We start from the raw sequence: 25232 nt of genomic DNA, 5'->3' as shown, positions 1-25232 counted from the left end.
AGCCAAGCCTAGCTAAGCCAAGCCTAGTTAAGCCTAGCCTAGTTAAGCCTAGCCTAGCTAAACCAAGCCTAGTTAAGCCTAGACTAGCTAAGTCTAGCCTAGCTAAGCCTAGCCTAGCTAAGCCAAGCCTAGTTAAGCCTAAGCCTAAAACTAAGCCTAGTTAAGCCTAAGACTAAGCCAAGTTAAGCCTAAGACTAAGCCTAAGCCTAGTTAAGCCTAAGCCTAAGCCTAGTTAATCCTAAGCCTAAACCTAAGCCTAGTTAAGCCTAAGCCTAAGCCTAGTTAAGCCTAAGCCTAAACCTAAGCCTAGTTAAGCCTAAGCCTAGTTAAGCAAAAAGACTAAGCCTGGTTAAGCCTAAGCCTAAGTCTAGTTAAGCCTAAGCCTAAGACTAAGCCTAAGCCTAGTTAAGCCTAAGCCTAGTTAAGCCTAAGCCTAAGACTAAACCTAAGCCTAGTTAAACCTAAGCTAAACCTAAGCCTAGTTAAGCCTAAGCCTAAGACTAAGCCTAAGCCTAGTTAAGCCTAAGCCTAGTTAAGCAAAAAGACTAAGCCTAGTTAAGCCTAAGCCTAAGCCTAGTTAAGCCTAAGCCTAAACCTAAGCCTAGTTAAGCCTAAGCCTAGTTAAGCAAAAAGACTAAGCCTGGTTAAGCCTAAGTCTAAGCCTACTTAAGCCTAAGCCTAAGCCTAGTTAAGCCTAAGCCTAAGCCTAGTTAATCCTAAGCCTAAACCTAAGCCTAGTTAAGCCTAAGCCTAGTTAAGAAAAAGACTAAGCCTGGTTAAGCCTAAGCCTAAGTCTAGTTAAGCCTAAGCCTAAGACTAAGCCTAAGCCTAGTTAAGCCTAAGACTAAGTCTAGTTAAGCCTAAGCCTAAGACTAAGCCTAGCCTAGCTAAGCCTAGCCTAGCTAAGTCAAGCCTAGCTAAGCCTTGCCTAGCGAAGTCAAGCCAAGCTAAGCCTAGCCTACTTAAGCCTAGCCTAGTTAAGCCAAGTTAAGCCTAGCCTAGTTAAGCCTAGCCTAGTTAAGCCAAGCCTAGCTAAGCCAAGCCTAGTTAAGCCTAGCCTAGTTAAGCCTAGCCTAGCTAAACCAAGCCTAGTTAAGCCTAGCCTAGCTAAGCCTAGCCTAGGTAAGCCAAGACTAGTTAAGCCTAAGACTAAGCCTAGTTAAGCCTAAGCCTAAACCTAAGCCTAGTTAAGCCTAAGCCTAAGCCTAGTTAAGCCTAAGCCTAGTTAAGCCTAAGACTAAGTCTAGTTAAGCCTAAGCCTAAGACTAAGCCTAGCCTAGCTAAGCCTAGCCTAGCTAAGCCAAGACTAGTTAAGCCTAAGACTAAGCCTAGTTAAGCCTAAGCCTAAAACTAAGCCTAGTTAAGACTAAGCCTAAGCCAAGTTAAGCCTAAGACTAAGCCTAAGTCTAGTTAAGCCTAAGCCTAAGCCTAGTTAAGCCTAAGACTAAGCCTAAGCCTAGTTAAGCCTAAGCCTAAGCCTAGTTAAGCCTAAGCCTAAACCTAAGCCTAGTTAAGCCTAAGCCTAGTTAAGCAAAAAGACTAAGCCTGGTTAAGCCTAAGCCTAAGTCTAGTTAAGCCTAAGCCTAAGACTAAGCCTAAGCCTAGTTAAGCCTAAGCCTAGTTAAGCCTAAGCCTAAGACTAAATCTAAGCCTAGTTAAGCCTAAGGCTAAGACTAAGCCTAAGCCTAGTTAAGCCTAAGACTAAGCCTAGTTAAGCCTAAACCTAAACCTTAGCCTAGTTAAGCCTAAGCCTAAGCCAAGTTAAGCCTAAGACTAAGCCTAAGGCTAGTTAAGCCTAAGCCTAAACCTAAGCCTAGTTAAGCCTAAGCCTACACCTAAGCCTAGTTAAGCCTAAGCCTAGTTAAGCAAAAAGACTAAGCCTGGTTAAGCCTAAGCCTAAGTCTAGTTAAGCCTAAGCCTAAGACTAAGCCTAAGCCTAGTTAAGCCTAAGCCTAAGACTAAACCTAAGCCTAGTTAAGCCTAAGCCTAAACCTAAGCATAGTTAAGCCTAAGCCTAAGACTAAGCCTAAGCCTAGTTAAGCCTAAGCCTAAGCCTAGTTAAGCCTAAGCCTAAACCTAAGCCTAGTTAAGCCTAAGCCTAGTTAAGCAAAAGACTAAGCCTGGTTAAGCCTAAGCCTAGTTTTAAGCCTAAGCCTAAGCCTAAGACTAAACCTAAGCCTAGTTAACCCTAAGACTAAGCCTAAGCCTAGTTAAGCCTAAGCCTAGTTAAACCTAAGCCTAAGCCTAGTTAAGCCTAAGCCAAAGCCTAAGCCTAGTTAAGCCTAAGCCTTAGCCTAGTTAAGCCTAAGCCTAAGCCTAGTTAAGCCTAAACCTAAGCCTATTTTTTTAAATTTTTTAAAAATTAAATTATTATCTGTGTACATATACCATTGCCCTCCTCCCAAGCACGCCCTCCCTCCCCAGAGTTTTGTGTCCATGAGTTGTACTTATGTGCATGTATACAAGTCCTTAGGTTGATATCTTATCTACTCCAGATCTCTCTCCCCTCCCTGCTGTAATTTGACAGTCTGCTTGTTGCTTTACTGTCTCTATATCTATCTTTTGGTTCATCAGTTTATAATGTTCTTTATTATCCATAAATGAGTGAGGTCATGCGGTGTTTCTCTTTCATTGTCTGGCTTATTTCACTCAGCATGATCTCCAATTCCATCCAGGTTGCTGCAAATGATGAGAATTTCTTCTTTTTAATGGCAGCATAATATTCCATTGTGTAGATGTACCATACTTTTTGGATCCAGTCATCTGCTGATGGGCACCTAGGCTGTTTCCAAATCCTAGCTATTGTAAATTGTGCTGCTATGAACATAGGGGTGCATATTGTATATCCTTTCTGATTGGTGTTTCTAGTTTCTTGGGATATATTCCTAGGACTGGGGTTACTGGGTCAAATGGGAGTTCCATTTTCAGTTTTTTGAGGAAGCTCCATACTGTTCTCCACAGTGGTTGCACCAGTCTGCATTCCCACCAGCAGTGCATGAGGGTTCCTTTTTCTCCGCAACCTCGCCAACACTTGTTGTTTGTTGATTTGTTGATGTTGGCCATTCTGACAGGTGTGAGATGGTACTGCATTGTTGTTTTGATTTGCATCTCTCGGGTAATTAGTGACTTTGAGCATGTTTTCATGTGCCTCTTGGCCTTCCTTCTGTCTTCTTTTGAGAAGATTCTATTTAGATCCATTGCCCATTTTTTTGTTGTTATATTTTTATATTCTAGATATACTTATACTGCCAACCTGCTCTCCTTTCTGAAAAAACTCAGCTGACTCCTCCTCTCTTTCCTTCTTCTTCTTACTCGATTATGATTGGTTAACTCTTTGAGAACTAGAACTGATAGCCAGGCTTATTTTAGGTTATATAGGTATTCAATCGGGAGATTTGTTATTTAGAATGCCATGCCGGAAGGAAATGACACTTCCCAGGTCATAACAGTTTTCATCAGAGTTGGCTGAGTGGAAATATGAGTAGATGTCGAGACCCAAAACTGGTCGGAAGAAACACAGCTGTGGAGAGGATTTTTTAAAATAACGAACACAAACTTGCAAAAATAATTTTATTATCTGCAAAATGACTAAACACTTGGCTTTTGCTTGAGAAGTGGTTGCATTGACTTTCCCAAGGGTAATCTAGCAGACAGTTTTTGTTTTGAAAGCTACAGCTATTTTGTAGTAATAGCTGAGACGAAATTGATATTTAGTTCTGACTATTGAGTGAAATGAGGTAATGAAAGCTCCCTTCCTTAGGGGAGCTTTATTCATAAACCAGTGAGTCATATTCTGTTAGGGTTTTTTTTTTTTAAGTATAAAAACTTCAAAATTTCCTTTGTTTGAATTCTTTGGAATATATTATCACCAATGACTATTACATTGAAAGTGTTATTAATCAGGTGTAAAAGCAATAGTTGTTTTCTTAAAAAAAAAAAAAAGAGAGAGAGAGAGAGAGATTTTTGGTGTGTTCTGTAATAATACAACCTGTTTTGTCAACCAGTCAGATTAATAAATATATTGAGCATTCCTTTAGAACTCACTTAATGATTCATATTATGTTGTTAGCAATCTCTTCTATTGTTACCTTAACTATTATCACTTAGTTACCTACTTATCTATACGTTGGCTCCCCAAAGTAGATTGTAAGTTAATTGAAGGCTAAACCTTGTTTTATTTATTTATTTTTGTATTATTATTATTATTATTATTATTATTATTTATTATTATTATTGCTACGCCTTGATTTTATATCAGAGGGTATTGGCATGCAATAAAGAGTTGCTGCTTTTTTATTTTATTTTATTTTATCCTATCGTGTTAATTCCATCATCCCATCCAACCTACCTCCTATTTCTCTGGCAGGGAGATATAATAAATACTCCAGGAATCTGCCACAAACTCCTTGGATAATTGACGGAGAAAGGAAGCTGGAATCTTCAGTGGAAGAGTTAATTTCAGATCATCTTCTGACGGTGTTCAAGGCAGAGAGTAAGTGTGACATTATTCACATTTTAAGTACGTTGTCCTTCATGAACAGACTTCTCGGAGGCGGCAGGAAAGATTTCTGGGTTTCGTAAATCACCACCAAGTCTGGGCCTCTGGCCTGGCAGCTTCCTGTAAACAGGCACGGCCATGGCTGAGCTCCTCGGACCAGGGCTGGGTGTGGGCCAAGGTCCCAAGGATTTCTTTCCTTTTTCAAAATGACTGCCCCTTCCTGGGAAAACTCAAAACAATCAAAATGACTTTAAACAAATGCACGTACGCGCTGACCTTGGGACACCTCAGCTTTGACCTTGGCGTACCTCAGCTTTGACCTCTTTGGTGGAATCTGAGGAAATTAAAATGCAGCTTGCCCATTCAGTGCTAGACAGATGCCTGGCTTCCGTCGTAGTCATTAAAATGTCCTGGGGAAAAGTTGAAGCGCAGAGAAAACAAACCAACAGCTACCATTTCACAGAGACTTAATGGGAGTCATGTTGTGTTTTAATTCCATAGGCATCAATGAGCCCAGGTTTGTGGGATGAGTCAGATCCTGGCAGGTTTAGTTTTCTTTGTCTCGATAGGCCTGTTGGGTCAAAGGCAGCAGAAAGCCTCGTGGTTTCACCGAGGGGCAGACTAGTGGGAAGGGGCCGAGATTTCAACCACAGGAAATCATGTACGTCAGGAAAAACTGTGGGCAGTACCTCCATCACTCCTGAAGTGGGTTTCCTGAAATAATTAGGACACCTTTTTTGAGGGATCAACTCAACGTCCATCCTTCTCTCTGAAACACCTTAAAACAAGCTGCTTGCTGTAGGAATGGCAGGCCGTGGCTGAGATGACATATGACTGTCCCTCCTGCTCTCTGCTTGTAAAGAGAAGCACTTCGAACCCCACCCCTCTTATAATTTGTTGCCTATAATAGAGAGCAGCCCTCTTTTTAAAAAAAATATAGATTTTATTAATTTTTTACAGAGAGGAAGGGAGAGGGCTAGAGAGTTAGAAACATCGATGAGAGAGAACACATCCATCAGCTGCCTCCTGCACACCCACTACTGGGGATGTGCCCGCAACCAAGGTACATGCCCTTGACCGGAATCGAACCTGGGACCCTTCCGTCCACAGGCATCAATATAGAGCAGCCCCTCTTTTGAAGGGTCTTTAAAGAATTGTTTAACTGAGTGAAGAAGAAAGTAACCTGGCAAACCAGTATTTTCCAAAATCTTAGCAGTAACGACTCTGGGTTACGCCATGAGCTTTTAACCTACTGAATCTAACATTCGCACACTGGCTGTCTTATAAAACTTACCCAAGTCGTGAAGCAGTGAAGATACAGCTTTGGCACAAAAAGTCTCTTTCAAACTTTTTTGGGGCCACCTCACCCTCTTTCTGTAAGATGCAGGAAGCTTCCAGTTCTGATGCTGTGGGTCCCCAGGAAGCTCCCGCCATGACCAGGGCTGCCGGGGGCTCTGGAGCAGCTGCGTGTGTCACCTTGCCATCTTCCATGAAGGCTCTCCGTTGTCATTTTCCATTGGAGAAGGAAAATCGGTCCCCAACCTGGAAATAAGTAAAACCGTGTGTTTAACGTACATGGCTGTGTGCTGAGGACGTTTATGGAGGGCCACTTAGGAAAAAGCGTATTTTTGGAGGCCTCTGTGCTCATTGGCTTCTTGTCGGGATAAAACCTTGTTGTTTGAAAGGCCTGAGTGATAGCATCGCTTTTTGTAAACCCCTGCTTCTCAGATAAATTACTTGTTATTTCTGTGGCTCACCTCCGACAGCTCAGGGAAGATGGTTCTGACCATGGGGCCTCCACGTTGCACAGCTCTCTGACCATAAGCCGGTATTGCACGAAGCGGCCTAGCCACTTCCAGGAAGGTCCCTTCCCCAAAATGGGAGACACAAACTTGTTTTTCTCAGTCCCTTCAGGTCATGCACTTGCTCATTCCCTAGGTCATGAGTAATAAACTTGAAACAGTCTCCAAATCAATGTGTCTAAGAAAAACTTTCCCCTAACACATGTATGATGTCGCTCAGTGAGTAAGTGTTTGTCATGTCGGTTCCCTGCTGAAAACTGGTCGATGACTGAGCTACAGGATAAAGTCCCAACCACTTCACTTGATATCCTCACTCCGTGGTTGGCGAACTGCGGCTCGCAAGCCACATGCGGCTCTTTGGCCCCTTGAGTGTGGCTCTTCCACAAAATACCCTGGTTTGGGCGAGTCTATTTTGAAGAAGTGGCATTCGAAGAAGTTTAAGTTTAAAAAATTTGGCTCTCAGAAGGAATTTCAGTTGTTGTACTGTTGATACTTGGCTCTGTTGGCTAATGAGTTTGCCGATCACTGACCCACCTCATGGTGTTAACACATCTGAAGCGTTTGGAATAATGCCTCGAGTGTTCATGTGGCTGTGGGGACGATGATGAAATCATTAGTCAGTTCTGTTTCTAAAAGAGTTGTCATGTGATGCTCCTCCCCCCACTTTTTTTTTTTTTTTTTTAAACCACTTCCCATTTCAGTGTTTGCAGCTTTTAGTCTGTGATGACCCATCGATCTTAAAATGAGTGCTAGTTTTGTCATGGTTCCAGCTTAGGTTTGCTTATATAATGAATTTGCTTTAGAGTCAAGTATTTCCTCCCTCCTTTCCCTTTCATAGGGTTTAATTGTCAAATAAATGTTTTTGTTTTGTAAGGAAAAGAAGGAAGTAGATGATAGATCTTTCGCCATAAGTTTGGCCAGGGTGGTGGTTGGGGGTGGGAGATGGGGGGAGGTTTCCTCCAATCCATGGTCTGCGTTTGCCTCTCCCGTGAGATGGAGGTGGGGGACAGGGGTTAAGGTCTGGCCTTGACACTGGAAACAAGTAGCTCTGCCATTTAAATTGTGACCTTGAGAAAAGTACTTAACCTTTCAGAAGCTTGGTTTTTTTGTTTTGTTTTGTTTTGTTTATTCCATCTCACCAGGTAGAATAAAATGAAATAACGTATGCACAAATTTTAGCTCAGTGCCTGGCATATAGTAAGTGCTCAATAAAAAGTGTTTATTATTATTATTATTGTAATCTTTAGGATGGAATTAGAGGTGGGATGATGACTATCCTTTGGGATTCCCCTGTAAATTATTCAAGAAAAATTGGGTTTCTACCAAAAGGGTGGGAATGGAAGTCTTAGGACTATTATTTTCTCTGATTTTTTTTTCTCTTCTTTATCTGCCTTCTTTAGGTTTTAATTTTTCATCCTCTGGAAGAGAAGATGTAGATGTGAGGACATTAGGAAATGGTAAGATTGCAACATATCACTTGACTGGAACTTTCAGATTATCACTATAGTTTACTGTAGTCACTTACTCAAAACCAAAGTGGGTGGAGCCTAGAGCTTCTGTCCAAGTGAGGAAGCTTTGTGGATTACGGAGCTATCTCTGTAAATTATATAACTGGTAAGTTTTAACAGGACTCATTTCTTCAGAGGCCATTTTTTATGGCATGCCTGTAGGTTACAAGGGACTTTTATGTGCATTCAGAAGGAGGTGCCTGATTTCCCTCCCAAAATTTGATTGTTAATTGTTCCACTTAATAGCATCTCAGCAGGACAAGTACAGTTTTTAAAATGCACATCTCCGTTTAAAAAGTGATTCTGCTCTTTTAGCCTTCATTTCTGGTTTTACATGGTTTCATTGCAAGAATAATGAGAGCTATTTGAGACTTATAGATCCTTCCTCTCGTAGAACCACAGCTTTTCTGTTTCACGAGAGGATTAAGCGAGGACGGATTTCAGCGAGGCTTACCTGTGGCTGCGTGTGACAACATGACCGTAGTGTGACCAAGTCTGTCAGTGGTCGTGTGGATTTTATTTTGTAATTCACACAGGCTTGCTCGTGGACCTCCGGGAAAGCAGTCTCTTTCACATGTTGCCCGTCCTGGGGTTTAGCAGCCCCCAGAAGCCCCTTCATGCTTTTCACACATTCTCCCCTCTCCAGAGGTGGCTGAACTTTCAGTCCTCTAGGGCTCACCCCGTGTTTCACACCTCCTAACCCTCTTGCATCCGCCCGACTGTTAACTCCCCGCACGCGTTTCTGTTTCATGGCGGGGCGTGTGCTGCAGGAAGGCCCTTTGCAATCGAGCTGGTGAATCCTCACCGAGTGCGCTTCACGGCACAGGAAATGAAGGCGCTTCAGCAGGTAAACCACTTCATGGCGTGGGGATCGTCCTGCTGGTGCCCCTCGGTGACTGACCTGGAGCTGCTTTTTTAATTGCTTTTCTTTTTCTGCTGCTACAGAAAATTAATAGCTCGTCCAACAAAATCCAAGTCCGTGACTTGCAGCTGGTCACAAGGTACGGGTAGGCTCACCGGAGGTCATTTCAAAAGCATGTATCTTTTTCAGAGCATAGATCTGATAAGGGAATTATATCCAGAATATATTCAGACAAGCGTAGCTTGCTTTATTTATTTATTTATTATTTATTTATTTATTTATGATTTATTTTAGAGAGGCGATAGGACACATGAAAGAAGGTGAAGAAGAAAAGACCAAGACCTATAGTGCCTTAATATGGACAAACAGAGCCATACGGAAGGAAGACATTGAATTTCTAAATGACATGAAGGTAGCTAAGTGCCCTGATTCTTCTTATTTTATTTTTCTACTGCCTATAAAAGAGGCCTTTGTCTTCTCGTTTGTTTACCCGCAAATCATAGAGCATGGGCATTGGGGACTGTGAGGCTTGGTTTCCAATCCTGGCTCTGCCACTTACCAGCTGAAGGACTGGGCAGTTCATCGAACCCGCCTGAGAGGCAGTCTTGCTGGTGATGAGGAGCCTGTGCCTGAGGACAGATGCCTGGGCACAAACCCTGGGTCTGCATTTCTCAATTGTGTGACTTTGGACAAGTCACTTAGCCTCTTCAATTTTTCCGTCTATAAAATTAGAATTAAATGAGTTTAGTCACCTAGAACAGTATCTGACACATAGGAAACACTCAGCAATGCTACTATTGTATTTGGCCTCCTGTACAAAAGAAACATAAAATACGTAAAACATGTTATAAATAAATAGGACAGCGTAATGGTAGAGCACATTTTGTGTGTGTGTGTGTGTGTGTGTGTGTGTGTGTGCGCGCGCGCGCGCGCGCGCCCCATGCTAGGTTTTCCTTCACATGAGCATGCCATTATAATGGGTCTGCCAGTTCGTTTGAATATTTCTTCCCATTCGCCCCCACCTCTTCCTATAAAGATAATCTACTTCCACACACAAGAAATGAGAATAAATGGGCACAGACATGCTCATACGTAGTTATCAGGACATTATTTACATGGGCAATATTTTGTAATAATCTGATGATCTGCTAGAGGGGATTGGTTTAATCTTATGGCTTATCTGAATGAGGGACGATGACTAGCCAGCTGTTAGAAATGATGTGGTAGATGAGTATTTGCTGACAAAATGGAAATGGTCCTGACAAATGGTAAGGGGAGAAAGCACACACACTCAGTGTGTGTACACATATGTATAACTATGTAGAAAACAAATCTGCAAAAGATATGCTGAGTAGGATTTATACTTATGGAAAATACAAGCCCCAATAGAGAAAAAAGACAAAGGATACGAACAAGCAGCTGAAAATAAGAGCAACTCCAGATGGTGAAGGACCACTCAAAAAGATGTTCCCCATAAGACCATCACTTTGCTCCTCTGAGACTCAGACCACCTGTTGGTCGGGGCCGAGGAAAAGGCTTGAGCACACATTCAGTAGGAATGTAGAGTGTTCCAGGCTTTTTGGGAAAACCATGTGGCAGTTACTGTAAACATTAAAAATACACTGGTCTCCTACCCAGCACATGTACTCCCGGCAGTCTGTCCTGAAAAAATAAAATCCCAGCGCCTAACGATGTATCAAGGATTTTCGCTCGATGTGGCAAACATTAACAATAACAAAACTGGACACAACACGAATTTCCTTTAATAAGGAAACAGTAGAACAAGTTGGAATATGATATAGCCATTAAAAAAAAAAAAAAAACTAAAATAGAAAAAAAAAATAAAGGTAGGTCTACCTCTGTGACTTGCAGGAGCACCCATGGCATGATGGGGGGAAAAAAGTGAGGTGCAAAATATTGTTTGTAGGCTGAGTGTTTTGGTGAAAACGCACCTGCTTATAGAAGTTGATCTGTACGATCAGGGCAGACGAAACATGCCCCGTTCTCAGGTCCTGTGAGTCTGTGGTTAAGGCCTTTTGGCTTTTGGCCCTGTTATCGAGGGCCTTTGGGATGATAGTTGTAGCACAGATGGCTATCTTTAAGATTGCAGAACAAATCTTTAAGCCTCTGTTTCATGCCACGTGTACAAGTCATTCAGAATGCTGTAGGGAAAGTAAACTCATTTGAAAAATAGATTTAGAGTTGGGAGGAGGTAGCTGTAGAGTTAATTCAGAAGTATTGCTGAAAGGTAATTTTTATAGGTACAGCTTAAATAGTTAAAACGTCTGTTTTAATGATCCACAGCTCAACTGGACTGTTGGGATCAGAGACTATATGATTTCTGATAAATTTAAAAAATATATATATTTTATTGATTTTTCACAGAGAGGAAGGGAGAGGGATAGAAAGTTAGAAACATTGATGAGAGACAAACATCCATCAGCTGCCTCCTGCACACCCCCCACTGGGGATGTGCCCGCAACCAAGGTACATGCCTTTGACTTGAATTGAACCTAGGACCCTTCAATCCACAGGCCGACACTCTATCCACTGAGCCAAACCAGCTAGGGCCTGATAATTTTTTAAGTGTTAGAGTTAAAATAGTTTTCAAGTATTCCTGTTGGTATAAAAAATATAAAAACGTATTTTTTGGTATTACCCCATTCTGAGAAAAAGTCACTTCAGACTTATTACTCTTCTCTTTTTCTAAGGGCAACCTACTTCCAAGAAGGAAAAATCATTTGTGTGTGTTTATGTGTGTTTCTGAACATTCAGCAGAGTGTAATGTTGGAGTAGGTGATTGGTTTCCTTTTGCTGCTAAAAATAGTCAGACCAAAAATGACACATGAGTGTGTGTTGATCTGAGTGTTATTATAGAGGTATTTCCATTGACTGGCTCATGGGTCAAAGCCCTTGGAGTGATGAAAGTTATGGAAACAGTGATGAGTATTCATTAAATAGTTGCTCATTTAAAGGTACTCTAAAGTAGAGGCCACATCGTTACAGATTCCTTAAAAGTTCTGCCTTGTCCTTCTTTTGGTCTTACTGGCCAGAGAACAAAACTGGAAACAAAATGAATTTCCTTTAATAAGGAAATGGTAGAACAAGTTGGAATATGATCTAACTACTTAAAAAAAACACACACTAAAATAGAAAAAAAAAAGATAAAGATAGGTCTACATCTATGACTTGCAAGAACAAATCTTATGAATGTCAGACCTTCTGAAGACAGCTTATCTTGTCAGAACAAAGTGCTATTAACATGAAAGAATTATTGAATCATCAAGCCCATGACTTAGTCACAGGGATATAAAGTATAGGAAATAGAGTTGATAATTTTGTGATATCTGTGTATGGTGCCAGGTGAGTACTAGACTTATTGGGGGGACCACTTCATAAGTTATATAAATCTCTAACCACTGTGCTATACACCTGACACTAATATAAAATTGAATGGCAACTGTAATTGAAAAAAAAAAAAAAATGGGAAAAGAGCCCTCTGAGTAAGGAGGGGCCATTGACTCATTGCTCTGATAAAAGCAGTCACACAACTCAAAGTGTAGTTGTCAGAACTTGTTCTTTTCTTTTTGGTGGAGAACTTGATGGGGTTGCGGGGGTTGGACCAGACCAAAATATTTCTTGGTATGGCTTCAGGCACTCTTATCATGTAAATTAGAAAGGAGTTGTTCCAACAAGAAATGGCAGAGGACTCAAAGTTGTTATGAATCTACATTTCTGGTTGTACCCAATACTTATTTTTGAAACTTGGAATTAGTTTGCTTTTTATAATACTAACCTCTGTTTCTTTATTTATATCTTGTGACATAAAAGGAATTCTCTAATTGTGAGGAAAACAAGACTGTGTCCCTAAAAAAATTTTGAATTGTAAAAAGACATGCAGTATTGTTATTCTCAAGTAACTTTACTGAGCCAACAAAGAGTAAGAGGTTGTGGTTTATTGCACACTCGCACTTGTCATTATTATGTGGAAATACCAGCCTAAAATTATGATGCAACTGCTGATTTTTCAGATGTGTCCTTTCTTGTAACCAAAAAAAATAACCCTGAGTAGGTGTACAGTTCTATCTAACACATGCACACTGCCTGTACACAAAGGGAGGCCGAAATCCCGCCTTCAAAAACTGCCATTTCTCACCCCAGCCTGAAATCTCCACTACTAGGTTATTTTGTTGGGTTAGGGAAAAAGCATATGCCTTCTAGAAAAGCTGTTTATGTAAAGGGCAGGTTCCTAATTCTATATAATAAAAACCTAATATGTTAAGTGTCTGGTCATCTGGTTGTCCATTCAACCTATCAAAGAATAATACCCTAATGATATGCTAAGGCCTCTCAACCACTCACTGTGACGTGCATTGACCAGCAGGGAGCAGACGCTCCAACCTGTAGGTTAGCTTGCTGCTGGGGTCCAACTGATTGGGACTTAGGGAGACAGGCTGGACATGCCCTGGATCCCTCCTGTGATTCCTCCCCTGCTGGCCAATCTCCTGTGTCCCTCCCTGGCCATGATCGTGCACCGTGGGGGTCCCTCGGCCTGGCCTGCACCCTCCTGCAATCCAGGCTGAGGGATCACCCCCCAAACCCCAAACACACACACCTGAGTGCACGAATTTCACGCACTGGACCTCTAGTGGTTAAATATTAGAGCAACAGGGACTTTGGGGAACATTGACTTCAAAGCCTTTTCTGGTGCACTGGGGTCCAGAAAGTGAGTCAGTTTGGATGAGGCGATGAGAAGTCCAACAGAGCATGGGCCTTTACCATACAGTTTATCACAGTATTAGTTAGTTTCTACCATGACGGCGGTTGGTGGGTCCTCTAAAGAAAACACATGTGGTGAGCCACAGATGACAAAGGAGGGGCTAACAGGAGCTTCTGTGGGCAGCAAAGCTGACTCCATAGCTGTGTACCACATACTCCTCAGGACTTAAAGATCGACCAGAAGACACCGCTGCGGGTCCTGCACCGGAGGCCCCTGGCCGTACGAAGCCGCGTCATCCACGCCATGGAGGCGTGCTATGTGGATGAGCATCATTTCCGCCTCCAGCTGAAGACTCAGGCGGGGACGTATCCTTTCACCTTCTGCACAGCAATGATCTAACCCCAACCCTAGTGGAAGGTTCAAAGGATCTAGGAGGGTAGGCCAAGGGTCAGGTTGGAGAAGATTTTTTTTTTTGTTTTGTCTTGTTTGAGTGTTTATCCCCTCATTAAATTTGAATTTTTCAAAATGCCATTGTAAACCATGAGGCAGCAGCCAATTCAAAGTGCTGTAGTCTTAGCTTTAGTTTACTTTTCAAAGGTGCTCCTAGTTTTTGTTTCTTGGTTTTATAGTATTTTGTGACCTAGCATGAAATGACAAAATGCCTTCTAACTGGTATAAGATTAATGATATATGTATGGATAGAAGAGAGAAAGTGGTAATTTTTAATCACCAAATAGCATTTGCACTAGAATGCTGTAATTAGCCTGCCTCTCCTTTTCCACCAACCTCCTCACCTCTCTGTCTCCCCTGTCCCACCCTAGGCGTGACCAAAGTTTCCCCCTCAAAAATAGGCATAGGTAACTTCTAAAATCTCCCAAGTTTTTACCATTTACAACAAAGGGTGGTCTATTCAGTGGGCAGATCTTTGTATTTTTGTTATTTGGAGCATATCTGACCATTACAGATGGCATGTGGATGGGATTTCAAAGAAATTACAGTTCTTTAAAAAAAAAAAAAAAAAAAAATCCTTTCTACCTAATCTCAGCTTTAGTTTTGTGTGCTACCCTGTTTCCCCGAAAATAAGACAGTGTCTTATATTAATTTTTTCTCCCAAAGTTGCGCTAGGTCTTATTTTCAGGGGATGTCTTATCTTTCCATGCGCTAGGTCTTATTTTCGGAGGATGTCTTATTTTCGGGGAAACACGGTAGGGAGCAATGCAGTGGTTTTTTTGAAGAAGCTAAGATCTTTTTAATCTCATTAGATGCTTTTAGAACTAGCCATCTACATGTAACTTAAGGCATTAGCCAAGACAGACTGGCAAAGCTTTAGATACCATGTGGTTATACCCAGAAATATATGCTTTTCACAGATATTGCTCATTTGACTTACACTTCATCCCTCAGGGTATGATTATCAAGGTTATAGTAGTCCTATATAAGGAATGTTAATATAATCTTATTAATAACTAATTTTAGGATTTAGTCATTGACTTCAAAATTTGAAGACCTATGAGTAAAGCACAAAGTTGCCCCTTTAAAAAAAGAGAGAGAGAGAGAGAATTTACTTAATCCTTTTGCTAACCATGTTGGCAAAACAGATGTCAAAATGGAACTTGTGGCAAAGAAACAATAGCTGAGATTTAAAAAAATAGAAAAATAAAAAAAATATATATGTAGCATTTATCTACAGCTGATTGCAAAAACTCATATCCAAACCTTGACACTTGGAGATGAGCTAAAGAAAAAAGAAAATGATGGCCCTTGGTAAGTTTGATATAAACGCAAGTCGTAGGTCCTGACGTTGGCTGCAAGGCAGCTGGGACCCAGTTTGTGAAGCCTAACTTCTAAGACACACATCACAAGTCACAACCCAGAAATAATCTCTCTTGTAACATTTCTACTTTAAAAATAAATAAATAAATATATTTTATTGATTTTTTACAGGGAGGAAAGGAGAGAGATAGAGAGCTATTATAGAAACGTCGATGAGAGAGAAACACCGACCAGCTGCCTCTTGCACCCCCCCCACCGGGGATGTGCCCACAACCAACGTACATGCCCCTGACCGGAATAGAACCTGGGACCTTTCAGTCCACAGACCTACACTCTACCACTGAGCCAAACCGGTTTCGGCAACATTTCTACTTTTATTTCTCTTTCATCGATCAAATCTCACCAAACCATTAGTACTGTAAGGCTGCCCTATGTTTCTCCTTAAACAAACCCCAGCTACATTAAAGAGTTTGTACATGGAGACTTTGGGAGAACCAAGCCGAACCTGGGCTCCCTGATGAATGTGACTGCAGACATTCTTGAGCTGGATGTTGAGGTAAACCATTTTATCATGGAAATGCCCATGTGCCCCTTGAATTCAAAGATATGCTTTTTTGGCATGAAGCCAAATAGTACTGCTTCCCTTAAGAGGTGTTTGAAAATGATCAAAATCTTACAATAGCTTTATATTACAAGGAGGGTCTGTCTGGGAATTTTTATATCTTTAAAAAAAAACCCCCAAGATCTCATTTATGACCCTTGCAAAAATATTTAGCTAACTTATTAATTGTTCTTTACATATGGCATGAGATCTAAACCCTTCAACCAAGCAAAGAAATGAGGTTGTAAGTGCCTTTCATATGTCCTTTGGATTCTATAGTTCATTCCCATAGCAATTTTGTCTTTTATAGAATTTAAGGCAAACTACTGAGAAATGTATGTTCAGGACAGGGGTAGAAAAATGGGTTGAACCCATGGTTATTAATAAAAGCAGTTCTATAAGGGAACCTTGTGATGCGGTCCAAATTCTCCACTCTTATAATCTGAATTGAAACAAGGTTAAATTTGTAAGTAATTAGAAAAGTGGACAGAGTGGATCTTTCAGGAAGTTATCCATCACTATTTTTCTCTTTTGAGCAGCAGTAGGTATTGAGTCATAGGTTGTGCTCCTTGGAATACAGCCCCTTCCCACCCCCCACAACAAACATTTTAGGAGATGCTAACATTTCCTACTTGGGAATTGTACCTGGTATAAAAAGTGGGTAGAATCGCCCAGTGTGGAAGCAGCTATGGCAATCAGGTGAGCCCTGGAACATTATTACCTCACCAGCAGGTCTCCTGAGTGCTTTCAGACTGGATCTCATACAGCTCAGCCAGTGACAGCATCTTCAAGGCCGCAGGGAGCCTCCTCAGGGAGACACCGTCATTCTGACGAAGACAGCCGGCTGTTAAAGGAAATCCCAGCTGCGTTGTCTTCTTTACCTCACTTCTCAGAACAGCTTAGGAGTGTCAGAAGAGCCACAGGCCAGTGTTTCTCAGCTCTGATTGTTCAATAGAATCACCTGTAGAGTTTTTCAACCTTACAACGTACCTACCCTCTCTGGCCCTCAACACACAAGATTGTGAACAGTGATCTTTAGTTTTCAGGCTTGAGAAACTACCCGTTAACTTACATATGGGTGTTGGACATATGGCTATATTCTCAAATAGAACCCAGTTATTTCCTTGAGATTTATAAAAGAACACACACACACACACACACACACACACACATATGCAATAGTTATTTGGGGTTTTCTAATATTTTCTGAATATGGTATGTGAAGTGACTCAGATTAATTTGAAAATCATTTTTTAGCAAATTAGTTCACGTTTTATAGTTTAAGTTTCAAACAACAGGTACAGTGGATTTTTTTTTTTTTTTTTTTTTTTTAAAGAAACGTTCCCCAAAATGGAGCCCTCTAGGGTAGTTAGGACAAAGTGCAATTTCGTACTTCTAAGGCCTGGAATGTGGCACAGAATAGTCTGGTACTATAATTTCATTATGACTTGAAGCTCAAGGTTTTGTTTTAGAAGAGCCAGACCAGGGTGAGTAGAAATATGGGAACATGAAAATGACCAAAAGAGTAAAAGCAGCTGAGACTTCTCAGGGAAAATAGGTATTACCACCTGAACTTCTTTGTTAGTTACCCATAAATAACATTAAAAATTTTTCAGTGTACTCTATCAGTCAACAGGCACAACGAATAATCAGCTGAGTAACAGAATGCTCAATAAATTCAGCAACAGACTGCAGGCCCAAGAATCCCAGATCCCAGAGGGTTCCAGAGTGTTAAATTGCATTCATTATTTCTTTTCTTCAAATGCAGTATCTTCTGTCATAGTAAATTAGAGGCCTGGTGCACGGAATTTGTGCACTGGGTTGGGGAGGAAAGTCCCTCAGCCAGCCTGCGCCATCTCGCACACCCCTCAGGTCTGAGACCCCTCAGGGGATGTCTGGGACCTCTTGTTCCTTACAGCCTGCCTGCTCGCTCCTTACTGCTCGGCTCACTGCTTCTTAGCGGCAGGCCCCTTACAGCGTGGCTGGCTGCTCATTAGCGCCACCACAGAGGCAGGAGAGGCTCCCATTTGGTTGTTTGGTTGTTCTGCCTTAACAGTCACTTAGGCTTTTATTATATAGACTAGAGGCCTGGTGCACGAATTCGTGCACATTGAAAGGAAATTAATTAGAAGGTGGCTTGCAGGGCGGGACTGGGCGAAATGGGCCAGACATGCCCTGGAGCCAGCCTCCCTGGCTGGCCGCACTTGGGGTGGTGCTGGGGATCGAAGGGCATCTGCGGAGTGAGCAGGGTCCCTCCAGCAGGCGGAGTCTCTTGGCCTGGCCTGTGGGGACTGGGCCAAAACCGGCAGTCTGACATCCCCCAAGGGGTCCCAGAGTGCGAGAGGGCATTTTGCAAAGTTGTTGCTCGGCAGCTCCTGCATTGAGCATCTGCCCCCTGGTAGTCGATGCGCATTATAGCTACCGGTCTGTCAGCTGGTTGGCCAGTCACTTAGCTTTAGATTAGAAGTCTTAATTTACACAGTGTCACCAAGCAATTGCTTCCTGGCACAGGAGTATGTTTTAATGACTTGTTTTCTTCCTTCCAGTCTGTAGATGTTGACTGGCCCCCTGCTCTGGACGACTAGCTTTCAAGTTTGGAAACGGAGCAGGGTTCTCGCGGCCCGACATGGACATCCATTCCGCATACATTGTACAACGGCTGTTTACCCACCATAAGGGTGTCTTGGCAACTGTTTGGATCATGTTGATCTGTTTATTTTTAAACTTGTAACATCTCAGGATCCATATACAGTATGTGCAGAATGCGTGCTATGTTGTTCTAAGGATGTCTTATGATTTTTCTTGTTCCCTCGCCAACCCCCCACAAGTCCAACTAGGAATTATGAAACCATTCCCTATATTCATTCTCCCATTTCGAGAGGCGCACAAACAGGATACATTCTCTGATAATCTCAAGAAGCTGTAATTTGTTTCAGCAAAACTTCCCTTCACAAGAGAATTGCCACTTTTAAAATCATGTTCTAAATTTTTAAAAACAATGTTGATAAGTTATGTCTATATTTATGCAGCACAGTATCTTATAATAAGATACCAAATGCAAATATGACACCATTAATATTTTCCCCAGTAAGCTTCTAGCAAGCTATTACCAATAGAAGTACTCTTGGTGTGATTTGTCACAAATGCTAATGACTTCAAATTACTCTTTTGACAATCTAAAATTGTCAATGCCTTTCCTCAAGAGGGAAAGTAAAACCTTAGGAACTGAGGTAAGAGACTTTCATAAATCTTTTAAAGAAGGAGACACAAGTGCCTTCAATAACTTCATTGCCAGGGATAAGATTTTGAAAAATTGAGATTGCCAAACAAAGGAAAGCTGTTACTATTATAGAGGGCTTCAATATATTATCTAACCTCAAACATCCTCATCAGGCAGATGGGATATTATCATCTCCATTTTATAAATATGAAAACCAAAGATAACAGTTAAATTTTTTATCTAAAATTGTTAGTTACTTCCATGTCTAAGACCAAAACTTAAGTTTCCTGGTCTATAACGCCCTTTCTAGTAAACCTATTATTGAGCACATACTGTGTGAAGGAGGCAGTTGAAGATGTCATTTTAATGCACATAACCATGAAAATTGACTTTTAGAATTTAGATGCCAACTCAAGGAGCTTACCCAAAAATAGCCCAAGTATATTTCATAGTATCTCATGATTACCATTTGCTAATAAGTTAGTTATCAGAACTATGAAGAGGCCAAAACAAACAAAACCTAGAGAAAACAGTTGAGTCATTAAGAGAAAACTTTCAGAAAGGAGTCTCATTAAAATTTCACACGCAAGTGTCATTCCCATCACCCTGACTCAACTATCTGAGCTCAGAACACATGTGACTTGGGTAGTATTGGATTACCCAGTTTCCTATTTCTCCATTCCACATAATTCACAGATACTAAGATGTATTATTTTAAAATTTAAAAAAAAATATATATATATATATTATTGATAGAAACATCTTCCTCCCCCCTTACTGGGGATAGAGCCTAAAACCCCAGCATATGACTTGATCAGGAATCAAACCTCGACCTGCTGGTTCATAACTCAATGCTCACCCACTGAGCCACACCAGCCTGACAAGATGTATTATTCACTTCAGAAATCAGGAAAATGGTTTTTCATGAAATTTCATTATGTGAATAATAGCAAATAATTTTTCCCCATTATTTTTAATAAGCCAGAAAATGAGAAAGGGATAATAGAAAGGGATAATAAGTTATTTTATCAATAACTTTTGATAAAAAGGTAAGAACTTTTGTGTGAACATTTCTCAGTTTCTGGGGAAATTTTGCTACAAAAAGACATTTAAATGATGCCAGCCTTTTGCACATTTTTGGCTTGTCTTTGAATTCAGTGGATCTGCAAAATGGAAGAATTCAGAACCTCGTTAGCTAGCATAAATTAGAAGACTTTTATTTCTTAAATGTTTGTTCCTGAGGTTATGCAAAATTTCGAGCAAAGAATAAATTTTAGTTGTAAATATTTATTTCAAAAGTTCATATAATAATTATGAGATAGAGGCTAAATTAATATAGGTTTTTATGCAAAACTGAAAACATTAGGTAATGTTTTATAGTTGCACTTTTGCCTGTATAAAAATATTTTTAAATTAGTTTTGTGATCTCTTACAGCTTTGTTTAAATCTTTTAAATAACACTTAGGGAAAGGACCTTTTGTACTTCTTAGCATCTCTTTGTCCCAAATATAGTCTGTGGTTTAGTTTAGGAAAAACATCAACTCTAAATACCTGGAAAAGTAAAAAATAAAGTTGGTAAAATTAAAAATTTCCTAAATAAGATTAACTACTTACATTTGTAAATTATGTGAAATAAACTTAGAAGTTAAACTTCCATTTCCAAAGAGAAAAACTCTTTACTTAGGTAGATATTTTCTTTTGGAGCTTCCTTCTTTGATTTTTACATCCATATAAAAGAATGAATTTTGAGGTAAGCTTTTCTGAGTTGATTTTTTTTAAATGGTACCTTTTTAAAAAAATTATGAAAAAATACTTTCAATTTCAAATTTACAGGAAAGTTGCAAGAAAAGTGCAAAGAAACTTTTTTCCTGAACCATTGAGCCAGTGATGCCCTATCACCCCAAATACATTAGTGTGTAATTCCTATAAGCAAGGACATTGTTCTACTTCAGTCATCACAATATCATGATCGAAGTCAGGAATTAATCTGATGCTGCACAGTTGAGGGATCACAGTTTAGTCTCCACGAATCTGAAACAGTTCCTCTTTCCTTGACTTTCATTATTTTAACACTTTGAAGATTTCAGGCCAATTGTTCCTCAATTTGTGTTTGCCTGGTATTTCATTAATAGATTCAGGTTGTACTTTTCTAACAAGAATACCATAGAAGAGATAGGATCTTCTTCTTGCAAAAGTGTCACACAGTTTTGGCTTGTGCTGTTAACCAATGATTAGACTTCTTTCAGTTAATGAGGTAGTGTCTGTGAAGCTCTTCCACTCTTCTTTCCCTTTAATAAATATCGTACAGAGTGACTTCACACTTCCACTTATTAGTATTAGCATTCATTGAAGATTTTCAACAGAATCCATTATTACAATGATTGTCAAATACTCATTTTCTAATTCCTGTTATATTCTTTGGTTAGCATTGGTAAGTTCTATATTAAGTAGAACTTTTCCTGTGTATTCATGGCTTCCTGTTTTATTCAATGAGTTATAATTTGTTACTGCTGTTTATTTTGATTTCTAAGTACTGATTTCACCAGGGGATGCCCCACCACGCTGAGTCCTGTTGATATGACCCTATTTTCTTGGAGAATGTTCATTATTATTATTATTATTATTATTATTATTATTATTGAATGCTGTTGCTTTAATACAAAAAAACTTTCCAAGCTCATCTTGTATTTCACCTGCACCAGCCCTAGCGTGGGCTATTTCACTAAGAGGAACTAGTTTCTTTTAGTAGAAAATGGGTTTATAAACCAAAATCCGGGCACTATGTCTGCTCATTGCTATTGTGGCATTGGTGCTCCCAAGCCCTCGCATGGCATGCACACACTCCTGCTTACCTCTGCAATTTTTTTTTATTTTTTGCAATTTTTATTTATTTATTTTTTTACATATACTGAACACTATGAATTATACCACTATTTCCAATTCCAACCATAACTCTAGTTCTCTTTCCCTTTCCATGTTTGCCATTTCTTTCACTGAGAGTGAGAAATCTGGCTCCCATTAGCTTTAATATATTAGCTTAACGGATCAGTCCCCCTCATAGGTGGTCTCCTGGATCACTGAGACTCCCCACTAGCCCCAGGTGTTCCCCTCGGGCTCTGCACACTAACCCCACACCGGGTCACCATCTTTACCCGCTGGGGTTAATACCTACCTGTGCCTTGCTCAGAATGAGTGAATGACTTGCTCTCAGTTATTCAGGAAGGAAACCGGTAGGAAATCAATCAGGCAGAAAATAGAAGTCTTTTTAAAAGGCATTTCAGTACTCTACAAAATTATCTGTCATTTCAAAGGACAGTTACATATGCAAGTATATTCTGCTGCAGCATTCCATTAAAATGCCTACTGTAGCCGAAACCGTTTCCGGTTTGGCTCAGTGGATAGAATGTCGGCCTGCGGACTGAAGGGTCCCGGGTTTGATTCCGGTCAAGGGCATGTACCTTGGTTGCAAGCACATCCACAGTAGGGGGTGTGCATGAGGCAGCTGATCGATGATTCTCTCTCATCGATGTGTTTTTTTTTGTTGTTGTTGTTTTTTTAAATATATTTTACTGAATTTTTACAGAGAGGAAGAGAGGGATAGAGAGTTAGAAACGTCGATGAGAGAGAATCATCGATCAGCTGCCTCTTGCACACCCCCTACTGGGGATGTGCCTGCAACCAAGGTACATGCCCTTGACCGGAATCGAACCCGGGACCTTTCGGTTCTCAGGCCAACGCTCTATCCACTGAGCCAAACCGGTTTTGGCTCTCATTGATGTTTTTAACTCTCTATCCCTCTCTCAAAAGTCAATAAAATATATTTTAAAGAATAAATAAAAATAAAATGACTGCCGGGACCAGTTTGGCTCAGTGGTAGAGCGTCGGCCTGCGGACCGAAAGGTCCCGGGTTCGATTCCGGTCAAGGGCATGTACCCCTAGTGGGGGATGTGCAAGAGACAGCAGGTCGATGTTTCTCTCTCATCGATGTTTCTAACTCTCTGTCCCTCTCAATTCCTCTCTGTGTAAAATCAATAAAATATATATTTAAAAAAAAAATAAAACGACTACTGTTTCTAAGCAACCCAAACTAGCTTTCTCGGAGAGGAAGATGCTACAAATACAAAGAACATCTCGATATTTTTAAAGTTAAATAGCAACACATTTTAATAAGGGGTTTTAGAATTTTTTTTCCCATTTATTATGTTACCAAGAAAAAAATTACTGTATACAAAGACATTACTAAGATAATATTCTGTACAATGAAAGACAATTTTCCAGTTTTAAAATAACTGCATGTTGATACCACGCTTGACAATTAAATAATACAATAGTACCTGAGAACTTTTAAAAATTAGAACAGTAAAAAAATATAATGGATTCATCATAAACAAAAGCATTTCTAAGTACATTCTTTTGAAACAGAGATCTTTTCTAAAGGGTGCATGTGGTCTGCACCACGCATTTAAGAGGGTTTATTGAGGGACTTAATACTTTGAAAACTTTGTTGTGTTTCCTTTCCATTTCATCTTAAAGCTACCTGTACTGTGTACTGGTGACCACACTTTCAGCCAATCATCCAGTAAAATCAAGTGTGTCATCAATGAAGTCTCCTGAGATTGAATTCCACAAATGGATCCCCAAATACTCCAACCTCATCTAATTCTTACTGCATGTTATACCTTGTTATAATGGTTTGACTAGATGATAAAGTTTAAGAAGGAAAATAGGCAAGATGAATACTTGATACTTTTACCAACTTGCTTTTTATTGACCTGCTGATATCTCTGAAAACTCAATTTGTTGAAGCACCAACAATTTGTACTAATTATTGTTCATACAGAGGTGTTTAATCAATCTTTTTTGTAACTCCTTAAATTTTTAGAAGTCTAATAATAAACTGAAGTTGTAGAAGCAGGTGATTAAGACGACTAGAGTATGATAAATTCCACTCCTTTTAAATAGATAATTACTAGCAGGTGGTATTTTATTTTCCTGAACCCATAGACATTTAGGATAGAAAAAAAATATTTAGAAAAAAATACTTGCCTATAAACATCCTAATTTTGCCCCTTTCTTAAACAAAACAGGGAAAGAAATCTTAAAGTGGTAACTTCATTAGCTATGATAAGACCTCTTTTTAGGAAGAAAGTCACAGAATTCCAGAACTGGAAGTCTTTAATTGACCTACCTTTGCTATACTATTGGAAATGGCCTTGGAAAGGATAAAGCCAGATGAAGGTCCTCCAGATGTGGGCAGCAGCTGGCCACTCGAAAGAGAAACCGGTTTCAGGAAACCTAACCTAACATGGTTTTTCTCACTCTGCCACTGGAAGGCGTGTGTGGACTAGGGATTAACCAGGGACCCAGGACATATACGGATGGTTTAGCAGTATTTGATCCACACTACACACTGTACAGCGTTTCTTATGCGTTATTTTATTTAATACAACATATTTTGTGAGGGAAGTAGGCTTGGGCATTACTTGCAATTTTATATATGAAGAAACAGGCTCACACAAGGTGTGATTTGTTAAATATCACACAGCTTTTCAGTGGCAGAGTGGGAAGATTAGAACCCAGATGTCTAAGAATTCCCCACCCTTTCCACTTCTCCATGCTATTTACACATCCCAGGGACATTTCTTAAGTCCCTTAATAAACCAATTTGTAACAACGGAGTTGATGCTACGAGGCAACCTAGATCACCAATTCCAAGTCTTTAACATGGGAGTCCTAGTATAATAAGTTTTCCTGACATATCAGGTTAGAAACTGACAATACAACTGTGTCTGTTCGAGAAGGTTCTGAGTGGAGAAGCTCAGTGACTGCTTTAAGAGGCTATGAAGAGAGGTGCTAATGATGGAAACCAGAAGAGGGTTTTTGGGGAGTAGGTAGATTGGCAATGGGCATGAAGGAAACTTCGGGGGTGCTGGAAGTGACTATGTCTGTAAATATTCAAGCTGTACACTTAAAATTAACCCACCTTGTGCACTTTACTGTAGATGTAAAAGAAAAAGACTGACCTCTCTGAGAAAGAGTTTTGCCTCATTCATCTCTATATCATTTCCAGAACCAAACATGGTGCTTTGCACATTAGACATTAAAAAGTATGACATGTGATTTGATGTCATGAAGACTCCAGTGTCTATGCTACAATAAGGGCTGAGGACATGCACAGAGAACTGAGGTTAAACCCCTCACATACAGTAGAGAGAAGCTAAGTCAGACATATGAGACAACCCTACTAA

General features: G+C 40.2%; 1 protein-coding gene across 1 annotated transcript in view; it reads left to right on the top strand.

The window, feature by feature from the left end:
• The window catches only part of PUS10 (pseudouridine synthase 10), a 53269-nt gene extending 30715 nt beyond the window's left edge, over positions 1 to 22554 (top strand). Inside the window, exons 12-19 of the mRNA XM_084901108.1 lie at positions 4367 to 4492; positions 7701 to 7757; positions 8579 to 8655; positions 8754 to 8809; positions 8965 to 9082; positions 13613 to 13755; positions 15620 to 15719; positions 18311 to 22554. Of these exons, the coding sequence (XP_084757234.1) occupies positions 4367 to 4492; positions 7701 to 7757; positions 8579 to 8655; positions 8754 to 8809; positions 8965 to 9082; positions 13613 to 13755; positions 15620 to 15719; positions 18311 to 18349 (716 nt within the window). The 3' untranslated portion in view covers positions 18350 to 22554. The remainder of the gene's footprint in view (positions 1 to 4366; positions 4493 to 7700; positions 7758 to 8578; positions 8656 to 8753; positions 8810 to 8964; positions 9083 to 13612; positions 13756 to 15619; positions 15720 to 18310) is intronic.
• Positions 22555 to 25232: the final 2678 nt, after the last annotated feature.

Source organism: Pipistrellus hanaki (assembly GCF_964339955.1).
Source record: "Pipistrellus hanaki genome assembly, chromosome: 12".
NCBI classification, from domain to species: Eukaryota; Metazoa; Chordata; class Mammalia; order Chiroptera; family Vespertilionidae; genus Pipistrellus; species Pipistrellus hanaki.
The sequence above is the reverse complement of the archived record's forward strand: the minus strand, read 5'-3'. Positions and strand labels throughout refer to the sequence as shown.